The sequence below is a fragment of the Lacerta agilis genome, chromosome 9 (genome assembly GCF_009819535.1).
Source record: "Lacerta agilis isolate rLacAgi1 chromosome 9, rLacAgi1.pri, whole genome shotgun sequence".
NCBI classification, from domain to species: domain Eukaryota; kingdom Metazoa; phylum Chordata; class Lepidosauria; order Squamata; family Lacertidae; genus Lacerta; species Lacerta agilis.
This window is the reverse complement of record NC_046320.1, coordinates 28,491,457-28,505,418: the sequence shown is the minus strand read 5'-3', so window position 1 is coordinate 28,505,418 and position 13,962 is coordinate 28,491,457. Positions and strand designations below refer to the sequence as shown.

Below are 13,962 nucleotides of genomic sequence, written 5' to 3'. Positions count from 1 at the left end.
TGTGCAGAATGTGGAATGCAGAGAATCAACAAGGTCTTATGTACCATAGAGCAATCACATAGCCACTCTGTAATGTGTCAAAGTCTGCATGGAGCCGTTCAATTTCTAGTTTAGGCATGGTAGTCCCATTGCTCCCATGACTTCAAGAAGAGAGCTTAAGCTAAGTTCATTTTCACTGACTTGGCTGAGATGAAGTCATCTGAAACCTGCAGCTTTGGTCACATTTAGTAATTTTATTACAGTATTAGGTTTAAACCTTTCTGTACTGGACATTCAAAATTCAATAGAATATATAAAAAAAACATTTATTCACAAAACCATTTAGAAGCCTGTTCTGTGCTTCTAAATGAAGCATAGACAGGAGCAAGATGAGGGGGACCATTTTAATTCCTTTGTAGGTTGCTATCTTTGTGGCCACCAGAATTCCTCCCCCCTTCTTTCTAGTGCAACAACACAACCAATGGCATTATGCTGGTAACAGACATACCAGTATTCCTGACAGTTGTACAAGTGTAGCAATCGACCGCTTGCATGGGCATTGGAGAAAAGATGGTGGGATAAACTAGTATAGAAGATGACACATCTGTGATGCACCATAACAAAGGCCTTGCCTGGTCGCTTGGCTCTATGCAATTCTACACGCCAGTTGTATCAGGGTAAGCCATGCTAATGGGATTTAAACGGACAGGCAGCATAGTAGGCCAGAATTGCTTCACACAGAATGCCTCTGAAGCTATGTCCTAACAAGCCTCTGTGTGCACTTCTGCAGCTACTTATATCTATACATCAGAGTGTGAAAGCAGAAAAATCAAAGGAGATAACAAAATACTGGTTTTCCAAAAGCAGAACAATCCTACTACATTTTCTTTTGATACGAGATATTGTTAGACCAATTTCTAAAACATATAAGGAAACCTTAGCTGACAAAGAATTTGAAGACCTGACCAAGATTTGTGAAGAAAATGAATAGAATGTGAAAACCAGCATAAAGATTCATGACAGATTAATTGTACCAATCCTTAGCTTTCTTAATAGTAAAGTAGTGGCAGTAGCAGACAGCTATATAGGAAATACTGAACAATGAACTAAAAGAATAATGGCCTATATCATGTTTTTCCTGTAAAAAACATAGTCAAATAATATGAAAACAGGACAATCTTTTCTCCAGTTTTCAGATTCCCCCCCCCCCCCCAACAAAAGCATTAACACTATTAAGGGGAAGTATCTGATGGCACATCCCTCCTCTATATTGAACTTTTGGAATTAACTTTTTATTTCTTGCTGAAAACCTATTTTAAATGCATCTGCAAAGTTTGAAGGCCATAGAAATGGCTTGAATTAATTCAAATCTATATCTCGTTCTTTGAAGACCTTAGAATGGGTCAAAACATTAAAATAAGAACAATAATAAAACCATAAAACAACCACAACCATCCTCCAACTGTCTGTAAACATAATAATACACAAGCCAGACATGCAGCGCTGTTGTTGTTTTTTTGGGGGGGATGGACGGGGGACAACAACTAAAAAAACAGTGTTCATATATCAATAAAAGTGTTGCTCTATGCAGCAAAAATAGAAGTGATAGTATTCTGTACTGTTAAGTGCTATCACCAAAAAGGCAAAAAGCAAAAGCAAAACAGTGCAGGTGTATCAGTCAAAGGTATAACAAAAGAGATTTTTTCTTTTAACCTTCCACCTAACAATGAAGAAGAAGAAGAAGAAGAAGAAGAAGAAGAAGAAGAAGAAGAGGAGGAGGAGGAGTTTGGATTTGATATCCCGCTTTTCACTACCTGAAGGAGTCTCAAAGCGGCTAACATTCTCCTTTCCCTTCCTCTCCCACAACAAACACTCTGTGAGGTGAGTGGGGCTGAGAGAGTTCAGAGAAGTGTGACTAGCCCAAGGTTACCCAGCAGCTGTATGTGGAGGATACACATATGTATGTGGAGGTGATGTCACCAGCCAGACCTCTAGGAGTAACATCTTCCACAATCTGAGAAAGCCATATGCTGGGCTATAGATTCCTGGGTTTCACTAAGAGAGAGCATTTCCAAAAGGATCTCAAATCATGAGCAGATCTTAAGTCATGGGCAGGACTAAAAGAGAAGGAGTCCTTCAGGTAACCAAGTCCTAAGCTGCTAAGGAATTTATGTCAAAACAAAAAACTTGAATCAGGCTTGGTAGCAAATAGGCATCCAGGACATGTGTGCTGGCCCCAGGGGTTTGTCTGTGAAGGGTGGTCCAAGTCCAGTCCTGGGTCTAGGGGTCCAAAGGAGGTCAGTCCGGCGGGGAGCGAGGCAGGGAGCAGGTCAATGTCCAAGGCAGGTGCAGGCACGAGGTTGCAGGTCAAGCATAAGCTTGCAGCTAAGTTGCTCACGCAACTTGGGCTGGGGCTGGCTGGCTTTTATCTGGCCCTATGCTTAGGGTGTCCCCGATCCTCTGGAGACTCGCCTCTCCTCTGGGCCTGGAGGCGAGCACTCCTCCTGTAAGCACTTAGCTCTCTTCGCCGCTCTGTCCTGAGCCTCTACAGCTCAGGAGAGGCTGGTGGGTTACTGGACCCAGGGGCCGCCTCAGCTTCCTCTGATGAGGCTGGGAGTGGAGCACCTGCAGGCAATGGGTCCTCCCTCCCATCAGGAGCCAGAGCAGACTCTGCTGATGCCTGCACCTGGGGATCCAGCACAGGTGGGGATCCTTCAGGCTCAAGCCCTGGCCCTGGCTCAGCTGGTTCTGGAGGCGGGGAATCCTGTGCAGGCTGGGATCCCTCAGGTTCAGCATCTGAGTCTGACTCCCAGGCCATCACACCATGTCTTTACAGACTGGTGTTACATGGCGTTACATCTATCAGGTTCATCAAGATCCTGGTATCTGTTATTTTGCACTAGCAGCAATCTCCATATAGTATTCAAGGGCAGCTGACATAGAGCACATTGTAGCATTCTAGATGTGAGGTTACTAAGTAGAACATAGATTACTGTCCCCTGGCTATATCTATTGAGCCATAGCTGAAAACAGGCCTTCTGACCCTTGCACTTCTAGCCACGAGGTAGAATCACATCTAGATTATGCACAAATGCAGATTTAGGACCATGTGACCAGTTCCCCTACACAGGGTGCAGGGGCCAAAGAGGTGTCTTCTGGCCTCCTTCCCAATATCTAACTAGTGCTTGCTTGGCTTTGGAAAGAAGACAGGAGGGCTTTAGGACTCTGCCAGAGCCTTGTACCTCCTTCCCAAAGCCCAGCACCCCCTTTGGAAAGGCGGCTTTGACCCAAATTTTAGCATCACACAGGGTGCCATATCACCAAGGTCCCCACCCCTGTTATGTACCTGGTCCTTCAGGTGCAATGCAAGCCCATTTAGAACATACCTAATTCCTGCCTACTTAGTATATGTTTATTAAAGTTTTATATATGTTTCAGAATTCAAAAGAAATAACAAAGAAAATTAGAGATGCAAAGATATGCCACATAGAGTCACAATAAGCTGTTTATCCTAGAGCAGGGTTTCTCAAACTTGGGTCTCCAGATGTTGTTGGACTGCAACTCCCATCATCCCTGACCACTTGTCCTGCTAGATAAGGGTGATGGGAATTGTTGTCCCAAAACAGACCCAAGTTTGGGAAACCCTGTCCTAGAGCAACAATGGGGAACCTGAAACCTTCTAATCAGCCCCAGCCAGCCTAGCCCAGTCCAACTACATCTGGAAGGCTTCAGGTTTCTTATTCCTGATGTAGTTCGGAGCCCAGTATGCATTCATTTTGAGATTTGGCTCCTATGCGTGAAATAGTAACCTTCCGAGCATGAACTATATATGACCTACCTTAATGTCTTCCCAGTTTGAGGCAGCCTTCGCCAACCTGATGCTCTTCAGATGTTTTGGACTACAACTCCCATCAGTGTTGGCCATCCTATCCAATGGTCAGGTATAATGGGAGCTGTAGCCCAAAACATCTGGAGGGTAATAGGATGACAAAGACTGGTTGAGGTGTGTGTGTGTGTGTGTGTGTGTGAGTGAGCTCCCCTGTTCCCTATTTCATTAAATAATCTAAATGTGATACTTCAGTATCAACATCAGTGCTTTTTATTGCTCAGTATTCTCACTCATGGGAAAAAGGAACATAAAGCACTATCCTGGGCATGTTGCCATGCTTCTTAAAGTAACTATTTCTAATTATGTTTATACAAGTATATTTATACAACATTTATAAAATGTTGGCGTGTGGAGTGCTCCAGTTCATGAGTTCAGCTAGCCAACCATGTGGTCTTCTAGGCTACTCCATTCCATTCCCTGTTCCAACATTTAGCATTCCATTACTACCAAGCATTTGCAGTCCTCATTTGGCTGTTTAGTCCCCCCACCCCAATATTTTTGGTAGTTCTGCAAACCTTGGGGGACCCCTGGGCATACAGATACTGCTTTCTTGTTTTTCAGTGGCCTTGAATTGGCTACAATCTTTTCAGCACCCGTCAGATGAGTTTGCTATTATAGTTTGTGATACGCCAGAAATTTCCATCCACATAATTTCCCTCAGTCTCACTTCACTCTGGGCATTGTAGTCTTAAAACTGCACAAACTCCTTCACTTCCCTTCTTAGCCCATGTCTGCTCTCTGTCTTGTATTTTGTTCTATAAAACCTTTAATTATTTCAGGATGAACACAGTGAATCCAAAGCAGTGAGAATATAATTCATGCATTGTATGGTTTGGTAAATGGCAGTCTTATATTTCACACAGGGATGCATTTAAAAGACTATTTCGCCACACATAATATTGCAGCAAAAAAAAGTCTGCTTCTGGAGATTTTTCACATAATACACATTCTGGTGAATTTCTTGTAAAAATGGTTGGATGAGAACATACACCTCCAAATGAAATAAAGTTAGTTCTAACTTTAAATTATAGGATGATAGCTCTTATATTTTACGCTCCTACATAATTGCTCAACACACCCACTTGCTCTGTTTCCCTGTTGTGACTCAAGAACAGATCCCTCCAACTAGAGGTCACTCTCACTTGTCACAAACACTTTTATATGCGTCATTACCTCTCAACTATTGTCTGAGATTATTTCCCTCTCACTCAGATAGGGGGCTGAAGCATTGTGGCATCTTAAAAAAAGCAAAAGCAAAAAAGCAAAATGTACTCTTCTCATTATTGCTGACTTTAAAAAAGGAAAGAAAGTATACTACCTCTAAGTTTTGGCACATTTGCAAAATTTTATCCAAAATTAGAAATACATTTTCCACAAAAAAATCAGAGGCATTCTCTACTAATCTTCAGCATATACAGGTCTGCTGGCCCCTGCGTATTGGACATGAAATGAAGTGATGTTAGGCACATTGAGACTACTGCCTCTACTCTCCAAACAGACAAACAAGTGGAGCACATGGCAACAAAACAAGTGAGGGGTGCTTTTGTTCTAGGTTCAAGCCATGACATCTCTCCCTCCCCCATTGTTCTTTCCCCTTTCAACAAGCAGTTAACATTCCATGCCCACTGAGCATGCTCAATTGTCATTGAGATGGTATGCCCCTCTCCATTATGGGGTTTTCCTTGGGCTGAGTTGGGGTTGTTGTTGTTTTCTGCAGGATCTCAGTCCCATTATACTCTTAATTTTTAAGTTGATGCCTACAGACAGTTCTGTCTCCAGTACCTGAAGCATTAAGTAACTTCTCAGTGTGATTGAAGAAGTGACTTACTCAAACAAGTAGACAAATATAAATATATTGTTCCATTCCAGGCACCCCACTCTGTTGTCGTCGTCCCCCCCCACTTCTCACAGTTGTATGGTTATCCCCCTCTCATCCATTCCATATTCTACCCCCCACAAAACTAAATATTGTCAATCCAGGAACCTCTCTCATTCTCTTAGAATGGCAATGGCACCTACCAGAGAGGTGCTGGAACCCACATGAGAAGTGCCAAAATTGAGTTCCCGTGAGTTCCCCCTGAAAAAGCCCTGCCTGTGTGTATTTCTGGGTTCCGCTGTGTCTGCAAGTATTCTGTCTTGTGCATCAGTGGTTCACATAAGCACAAACATGGGAAGACTCAGATTACTATTAGCATATAGACTAGTACCTCAATTTTAATAGTATACCAGGAATTCTCTCACTCTAAGAAAAATCAGGTGCACCTACATCCCATTGAAGTGGATTTTAAGTGTATGCACTTTTTATTTCAAGAGATTTATATACATTTCTTGCTGCTTCCAAATAGTTTTTGTCATACATTAAAAACACACCTGCTTTAGTAAAATAAGACTAGCAGCTAAAGCTAAAATATGTGGTTTATAAATAACATGCCAATGGCATATCTAGTGAGGGCTCATTTCATTTCAACCTCTAACTCTGCATGTCCTCACAATGTTGTGCACTTTCTCCATAACAGCCTGATAAGGAGTTCCTCCCTTTGACCCTCTCACCCTTCCTAGTACCATCATAGCTATTACCTTTTAACCAGAGCTTGATCATTTTACCAGTCTGCCAAAGTGAAATTAAATGAGTCCATCTTGGCTGGTGGTCAACTGAGGATATAACCCCAATAACCTCTGGAGTCAATATGAACTTGAAATGAGTTTGGGGTGTGTGTGTGCAAGGCTTCAAGTATAATTGCCCTGTTGACTTCAGCTTCTCAGAAATGCACCTAGTATATTACCACTGAATAAAAATGATTTAAGGATCCCTTTGTAATACCCTTTCACCAAGTTGAGAATGGAAGCTCAGTTACTTGTTTTGTACATGAGCCCTTCAAAAAAACAAGATTTACCTTACCAGCCATGCCATAAAATAACCACCAGATCTACTTCATACCGTAGCCTTCCATTAATGTTATAACCATCATGATAGTGAGGCACAACCTAAAGAAATTAGTTCTGCATTTCATAATGCAAATTAGCAGCTTAAGAACATGCAGACAAACATGCAGAAGCTTCAGGTGATGCTTGCTAATTTCAGGGGTCCTTCCATGTTTTTGTAGCACAGCTCATGAATATTTGTATGTGAAAAAGAATTTCACTTACACATCAGTTTTCTTCCTGCATGTTTTTTTATTTGAATATGAATATGTGCATAATATTTCAACATCTCATGCATGTTTGTCATGCATGCTGTATGAAAGTTGGATTTTGAATAAGTTAAAATTATTGGATTTAAGCCAAATTTTGATGCATTTTATTTTAATAAAACTAAACTGGCTTAAATTCAAACATGTAAACTGAACTGTGGAATGGGCAATAATCATTATTTTTAAGGTTCTGTGTGAAATATCCCAAGTGAGAGTGGGGCAATCCACTAAAATACACATTTGAATATGTGGCACAGGGAGTACACAGTGTAGTTTTGGGGAAACAATCCAATATCAAATTCTTTCTTTTCTTTGTGAAGCAGCTATTGGGACATGGGATTGGCTCTTAGGGATTAACTGTCATACACAGGTGAAACTCGAAAAATTAGAATATCGTGGAAAAGTCCATTTATGTAAGCAATTGTTTTCATTAGCTACTGGAGTTTAATATATGAGATAGACTCATGACATGCAAAGCAAGGTATGTCAAGCCTTTATTTGTTATAATTGTGATGATTATGGCGTGCAGCTGATGAAAACCCCAAAGTTGAAATTGTAAATTTGGGGTTCTCATCAGCTGTACACCATAATCATCACAATTATAACAAATAAAGGCTTGACATATCTCACTTTGCATGTCATGAGTATCTCATATATTAGTTTCACCTTTTAAGTTGAATTACTGAAAGAAATTAACCTTTCCACGATATTCTAATTTTTCGAGTTTCACCTGTATTTATTTCAGTGTGAAAGAATAACAGAGAGATTTCTAGTTCTGAATAAACACTGTACAATTCAAATATTGCTCAGTAATATTCTGTGCTTCCTAATAGAATAGCGGACAAAACAGGATACAGAACTCCAGGAGAACCAACTTGGGGAGGGGGAGGCGAAATTTAAACATCAGGCACAGGAGTACAAAACAACAATGGTATGGTATGCAAAATACTATTTCACAACAGTATCAGAGTGTCCACATAAATCTCGCTTTGCTAGTCGACGTCTGTGGGGGCATTAGGAGTGGAAGAGGCATTTTCCACAGCTCCGTCCATGAGTCCCGTTGCCTCTGCCGCGCAATCACACCAAGTAAAGCACATCTGGGAGATCTAGCGGAGACTCACCTGAGCAGCACCGCAGCTTCCCACAGATAGAATCCCGAGACAGCTGCACGCAGGTATCTAATCCGGGCCATGATATGGTGAGGAATTCACAACCTCCTCCCAAGCGAACGTGTCCGAGTCATGAGGGAATCCAGGAGGGAAAGCGGAGGAAAGGAGAGTTCAGCCCGAAGGCTCTTCGAGAGGCTGCCGAGTGTTCAGCACCTCGGAGAGCTCCCCGGCACCCTCCAGCACCTGTAAATCCAATCGCGCGAGGACGCCTCTGCCCCGGGTCGTCTATTCTCCAGCGCCTGGGACTTCGGGCATTTTGGGGTGGTTGTTGTTGGCAACCAGCTCGCCAAGGGTTGCGCTGTGCATTTAAAGAGAGAGGCTGATCCCAGGAGGAAAAACCAGGCAGCCGAGCAGAGGCATCGGGAGAAGCGAAGCAGAGGCAGGGAAGACCTACTTTCCGCCTTCGCTTCCTCCGGTCCTTCCTTCTCCGGCCAGAAGCCAGCTCGCCACATTCCTGAACACTGGGAATGCCAGGGCTCGGGAGGGGAGGAGAGGGGAGGGGAGGGGGCGGAGACGGAATCAAAGCAGTGGACTTTCCTCAGCCAGTCAGGGTAGCTCCCAGGACGACGGAGCACATAGGCAGAGCTGCCTCGCGAAGACGCAGAAAGGGGCGCCGGGTGGGAGCGCGTTTGTACGGAAGCACGGGGATTGACGAGGGATCCTCTAGGCAAGGATGCTGTGGAAAAGGACGGAGGAAAGGATTCCCAACCGCCTCGAGGAGGAGGAGGAGCAGGAGCAGGAGGAGGAGGAGGAGTGGGGAGATGAGGGGAACTGTTGTTTGGGAAAGGGATTGCTCCTTACTGTTGGGGGAAGACAAGAAAGACCTTGCCCGAAGGGACACTTGTCCCCTTAGTGCTTTGTCTCTTCATGATGGAAAAGTTTATGTTGTGCAATGGTGTTACGGAAGCAATGGGGTCTCTCTCTCTCTCTCTCTCTCTCTCTCTCTCTCTCTCTCTCGCTCTCTCTTTCTCTGTGTGTGTAAACATCTGGAACAAATGTGGTGAGGTTGTCATGATTCTCCGGGTCGACGATGTTGATGGATGTCTCTCCCTAGAGTTCAGAAAGAGGACTGTTACAGCCAGTAAGTGTGGCGAATAACCATCAATGTCCAGCGCAATCAGTTATCTAAAATGAAGAAGGGAGGGAGAGAGAAGGATCGGCAGTACAATCCTGTGCATGTTTACTCAGGAATGTCCTACTGTATTTAGCAGGGTTTACTCAGTAACTGATTTCAGGATCTCAGCCCACATGTTTATATTGGTGGTGGAGCCGCTTCTACTGTTATCTTCATTGATAAAGCAACATGAACAACCTTCTTCTTTGTGGATGGTTGGGATGCATACAAATTGGCTTCTGCTCTTTTTGGTAGCATATCAATTAAATTATAAAATTAGACCAATTTAATGACTTTGTTTAAAATAACATGCACACAGGCACAGTACTCAGATTTGGTTTTAGGCATTCTTCCTCACATTCATCTTGGGCAATGAATCCACCCACTACAAGAATAATGTTAGAAATTGCATTCCCTTAAAATAACATTTTATTATTTTAGGCTGCACTACTAACTCTGTACTTGGATATAAACCCCATTGAATTTCAATGGAACTTACTTCTGAGCAGGCATGATAAGGATTGTGCTGTTAGTTATGTAAACATTGGGTAGACTGCAAGAAGATCAAACCTATCCATTCTTAAGGAAATCAGCCCTGAGTGCTCACTGGAAGGACAGATCCTGAAGCTGAGGCTCCAATACTTTGGCCACCTCATGAGAAGAGAAGACTCCCTGGAAAAGACCCTGATGTTGGGAAAGATTGGGGGCACAAGGAGAAGGGGACGACAGAGGACAAGATGGTTGGACAGTGTTCTCGAAGCTACGAACATGAGTTTGACCAAACTGCGGGAGGCAGTGGAGGATAGGGGTGCCTGGCATGCTCTGGTCCATGGGGTCACGAAGAGTCGGACACGACTAAACGACTAAACAACAAGACGTACTGAAATTAACTGGGGCCAATTAATTTCAATGAGTCTTTGAGTAAAAGTTAGTTGGATTCAATCTCTTCTTTTTAAGAAACTCTGAACTGGCACTTGAAGAGAAATGTAAAAATTTCATTTAAATTAGTTTCTACAATCAGCTTTGATAAGCATGTGCATGTATCAGAGGTGAGAAAAGAGGCATAAAACACACATCATATTTGGAGTACTAACTTTTTTAACTAAGCTATTTAATTTGTCCTGTTTCCCACAGAGACTTAAGCAGATGTCGAAACAAAATAGGAAATTCTTTCCAGTAGCACCTTAGAGACCAACTGAGTTTGTTCTTGGTACCTGAAGAAGTGTGCATGCACACGAAAGCTCATACCAAGAACAAACTCAGTTGGTCTCTAAGGTGCTACTGGAAAGAATTTCCTATTTTGTTTCGACTATGGCAGACCAACACGGCTACCCACCTGTAACTTAAGCAGATGTGTTTTTCTTTTCACAGTATTAATTAAAACTACTATCAGGAGGTTTCTAGTGTAAATAGGCTGCAGTTATAATTTATATACACCATCCTAAGTGTGCATTATTCAATACTATGGAAATTCTTAAAGAGAATGCATGTTGTAAGTACTAGTTTTTCTCATTGTTAAATTCACTAGGCATATTTTGAATTGGTGCACTGATTGCCTTGTTCTTAAGCTTATGGAATGGGGAGCTTGTGGAATGGGGAAATGCCTGCAGTATTGTATTAAAAAAACTATTTGAACACACACAAGACAGAGGATGCACAGTACATTCAAACTTTCCATATTTTACTGGTTTTGACTGTGTAGTCACAAGCTATTTGTTTGTGGCTGGGATGGAGAATCTGTAACACTCTAGATGTTGTGCACAACACTCACATCCTTTTACTGTTTCTTTCATTGTTAACGGCACTAGACATATTTCCTGGTTAATTTCTTGACCATTGGCCATAATGGTGGCAGCTGATGGGTTGGAGCCCAGCAGCCTCTGGAGGGACATAGGTTTCTCATACCTTAGGGTATGATTGATCCAGGCAAAGTTAAGCACTTAACACCTACTGAGAAAAGCATGTGCTCTTCACATGTAAATCAACTGGATTTAAAAGTATACATTTTTTCCCTTGGTTGTATTCTGATTTGTACTTTTTTATTCTTACACCAACCCATAAAAACTAAAACTGACAAAGGATCAAAAGAAAAACTAATCAAGTGCCGAGTAATGCCTGGGTTCTATTGGACTACACAGCTATTTACACGCATCCAAGGAGTCTTTGGGTTTGTAACCCCTGTGCTAGATAGTACACATTAAAAAAACAACACTAATAGATTTTTTAAAACAACAACAACAACAACAACAACAACAACATGTTATTGTATGGGTCATGGGTCTGCTATTCAAAGGGGGGGGGGAATCCAAAACTACTTCTGGAGTTCACCTAAAATTTATTATTGTTACTGTTATTGTTGTTAACCAGGGTTTATTAGTCAACTGGCTGTAATACATACCAGTAATCTTAGTGCCTGGAGTGTGAGAGCAAGCTTCATCCTTTCATCCTTCTGTAGCAGCAACATAAATAAGTGGGCAGCAGAAAGTTGGAGACTAAAGGAAGGGAAGGCTGGAAAGGCTTCAGTTTTTCCTCAGAATCAGATCTGAGCTAGAATATAATTTAGGTAGTCAAAATACTAACCACAAAATACTAACCATCACGGTCATGTGGCTGTTCCTCCTCAAAGTAGGAGGCAAGTCAACACCTCTGATTGCAGCTTGCTTGATTGTTTTGTTTAACTTGGAAGCAAACCTTGTTCATCTTGAAGTCACAAAAGTGCTGTGTGCATGTAATTGAGTTCTGTGATGTGTCTTACAATTTTCCAGCTATCATTTACACACACAAAAATGTTCCAGTGTTTGGACAGGGCTCAGAGTACTCTCCCTGTTTCAAGTGTTTGCTAAAGCCCATCTAAAAGATTAAAATTCCCACACTTTGCCATCCCAGCATAACTAGTTATGAGAGACTACTACTTTATGGAATGATGGAGAACAGACAGAATTAACCACTTAAAGGTCCAGGCCCACATAATTTCTAGGCATTATCTGAGCATGAGAGGTTCAATTGCTGGGCACCTCCTTGAAATCTAACCTCCTTAAAACACAATGGTCTTTTGTGATATGGCATTACAGCCCTCCTGATATTCCTGAACTCCAATTCCCATCAACCCAGACAAGCATATGATGATGGGAGTTGTAGTGTAACAACCTCTGGAGGGTCACAAGTTTCCCATCACTGGTCTAGATCATTTACATGCCAACTATCTGCATAAATCTTAAAGAACTATTTGTGGCAAAAGGTGTAAACAGAAAATACTTTTTCTTACTCACTATGAATGGCTGGTGCAGTCATGTTGAGTGATTAACTAGGGCACCCAGTTAAAACAACAAGAGAAATGGGTTTCTAACTTGAGAACTAAGGAAGGAAGGAAGGAAGGAAGGAAAAGAAAATGTGTCTTCACAGTTACAACCCCCAGTGGAAATTATACTACTATAATGCAGGGCTTAGATTTCCCATATCCTTAATATCTATAGGCTTATTTAGTTGAATGGTCTGTTCCCAGGGAATGATAGATTCAGATGGCTTTGTGATGGTTCTTCAGCATGTTCTTTTTGCCATTGCTTGTCATTGAGTTCAAGTTCTCGACAGGATGCAGTAGTGTCTTGGGTAGTTGATGCAACCAGTCAGCTGGTTTTCTGAGAAACTACAGGTAATGAAATAGAGGGATGATGGTAGACCATTTGGAGAGAGAAAACTAATGACCAATCTGATGAAACATTGACTTTGACTCACTTACAGGCCCACTCCATGGCAATGATGGTGGCAAAAACTTTCCTACCACCATTTCATTTGCACAGTCAGTCAGCATAGTGATTTTATACATGTCTATTAAGAAGTAATCTCCACAGAGTTCAACAGAACTTACTCCCAGGTCAGTGTGTATAGGGCTGCAGACTGAAATGTCAAACTGAACTGTGACAGCAAAGCTTCATTTGATCCAATACTTGTTTCTATTCTGTTCAGATAATTAATGCCTAAACTGATTCTCCTCTTCTGAGATGATAGATGAGAGGATAGGTGTTACTTCTATTTGCTATGTTCCTCCTCATAAACCTCTGACTGCTGAAGGTCTGGAATGATAGATAATGTTCTAAGCCCCCCTAAACAAGATGGTATGGAACATAATCCATTATGTTTGTTCTCCAGTAGCCTAGTCCAATGAAAAATACTATATTGCAATGAATTATGCAATTCATATTTTGGTGTTTATTTTTAAAGTTAAGAATGGTTTAGTTATGTCAGTTATGGTGGTTTTCTCAACCCCAAAGTTTTCCCAAGATGTAACTCAATCCAGTGTGCAAGCCCAGAGGTTTTAAGCTATCATTAAACATACAACCACAGAGAAAATGTCATTTGATTAATACTGCCTCACAATTCAAGAGACCAAGGCAACAGAAAGGAGTGAGGGCAATAGTTGTTTAAAGTTTCATACAATGACACTGATCCTGAAAGCAATTCAGGATACAAACCTAATAATTCTTACTTGAAATGTCCATGAAATTAGTAGGACTTACTTCTCAGCAAACCTACTTAGAACTAGGCTCAAGACACTGATTTCTATTGTATGTAGCAGTTTATGTTGCGTGGCAAGGTCCCAAACCCTCCCGGGAAGTGGAATAA

At 41.8% G+C, this 13,962-nt stretch overlaps 1 protein-coding gene across 2 annotated transcripts in view; it reads right to left on the bottom strand.

The window, feature by feature from the left end:
• The window catches only part of GLRA3 (glycine receptor alpha 3), a 70,986-nt gene extending 62,145 nt beyond the window's left edge, over positions 1-8,841 (bottom strand). The window contains exon 1 of one of the 2 annotated variants that reach the window (XM_033160940.1): positions 8,181-8,841. In XM_033160940.1, coding sequence (XP_033016831.1) covers positions 8,181-8,251 — 71 coding nt within the window. In that variant the 5' untranslated portion in view covers positions 8,252-8,841. The remainder of the gene's footprint in view (positions 1-8,180) is intronic. The other variant, XM_033160939.1, reaches the window with a different exon arrangement.
• Between the last annotated feature and the right edge of the window lie 5,121 nt (positions 8,842-13,962).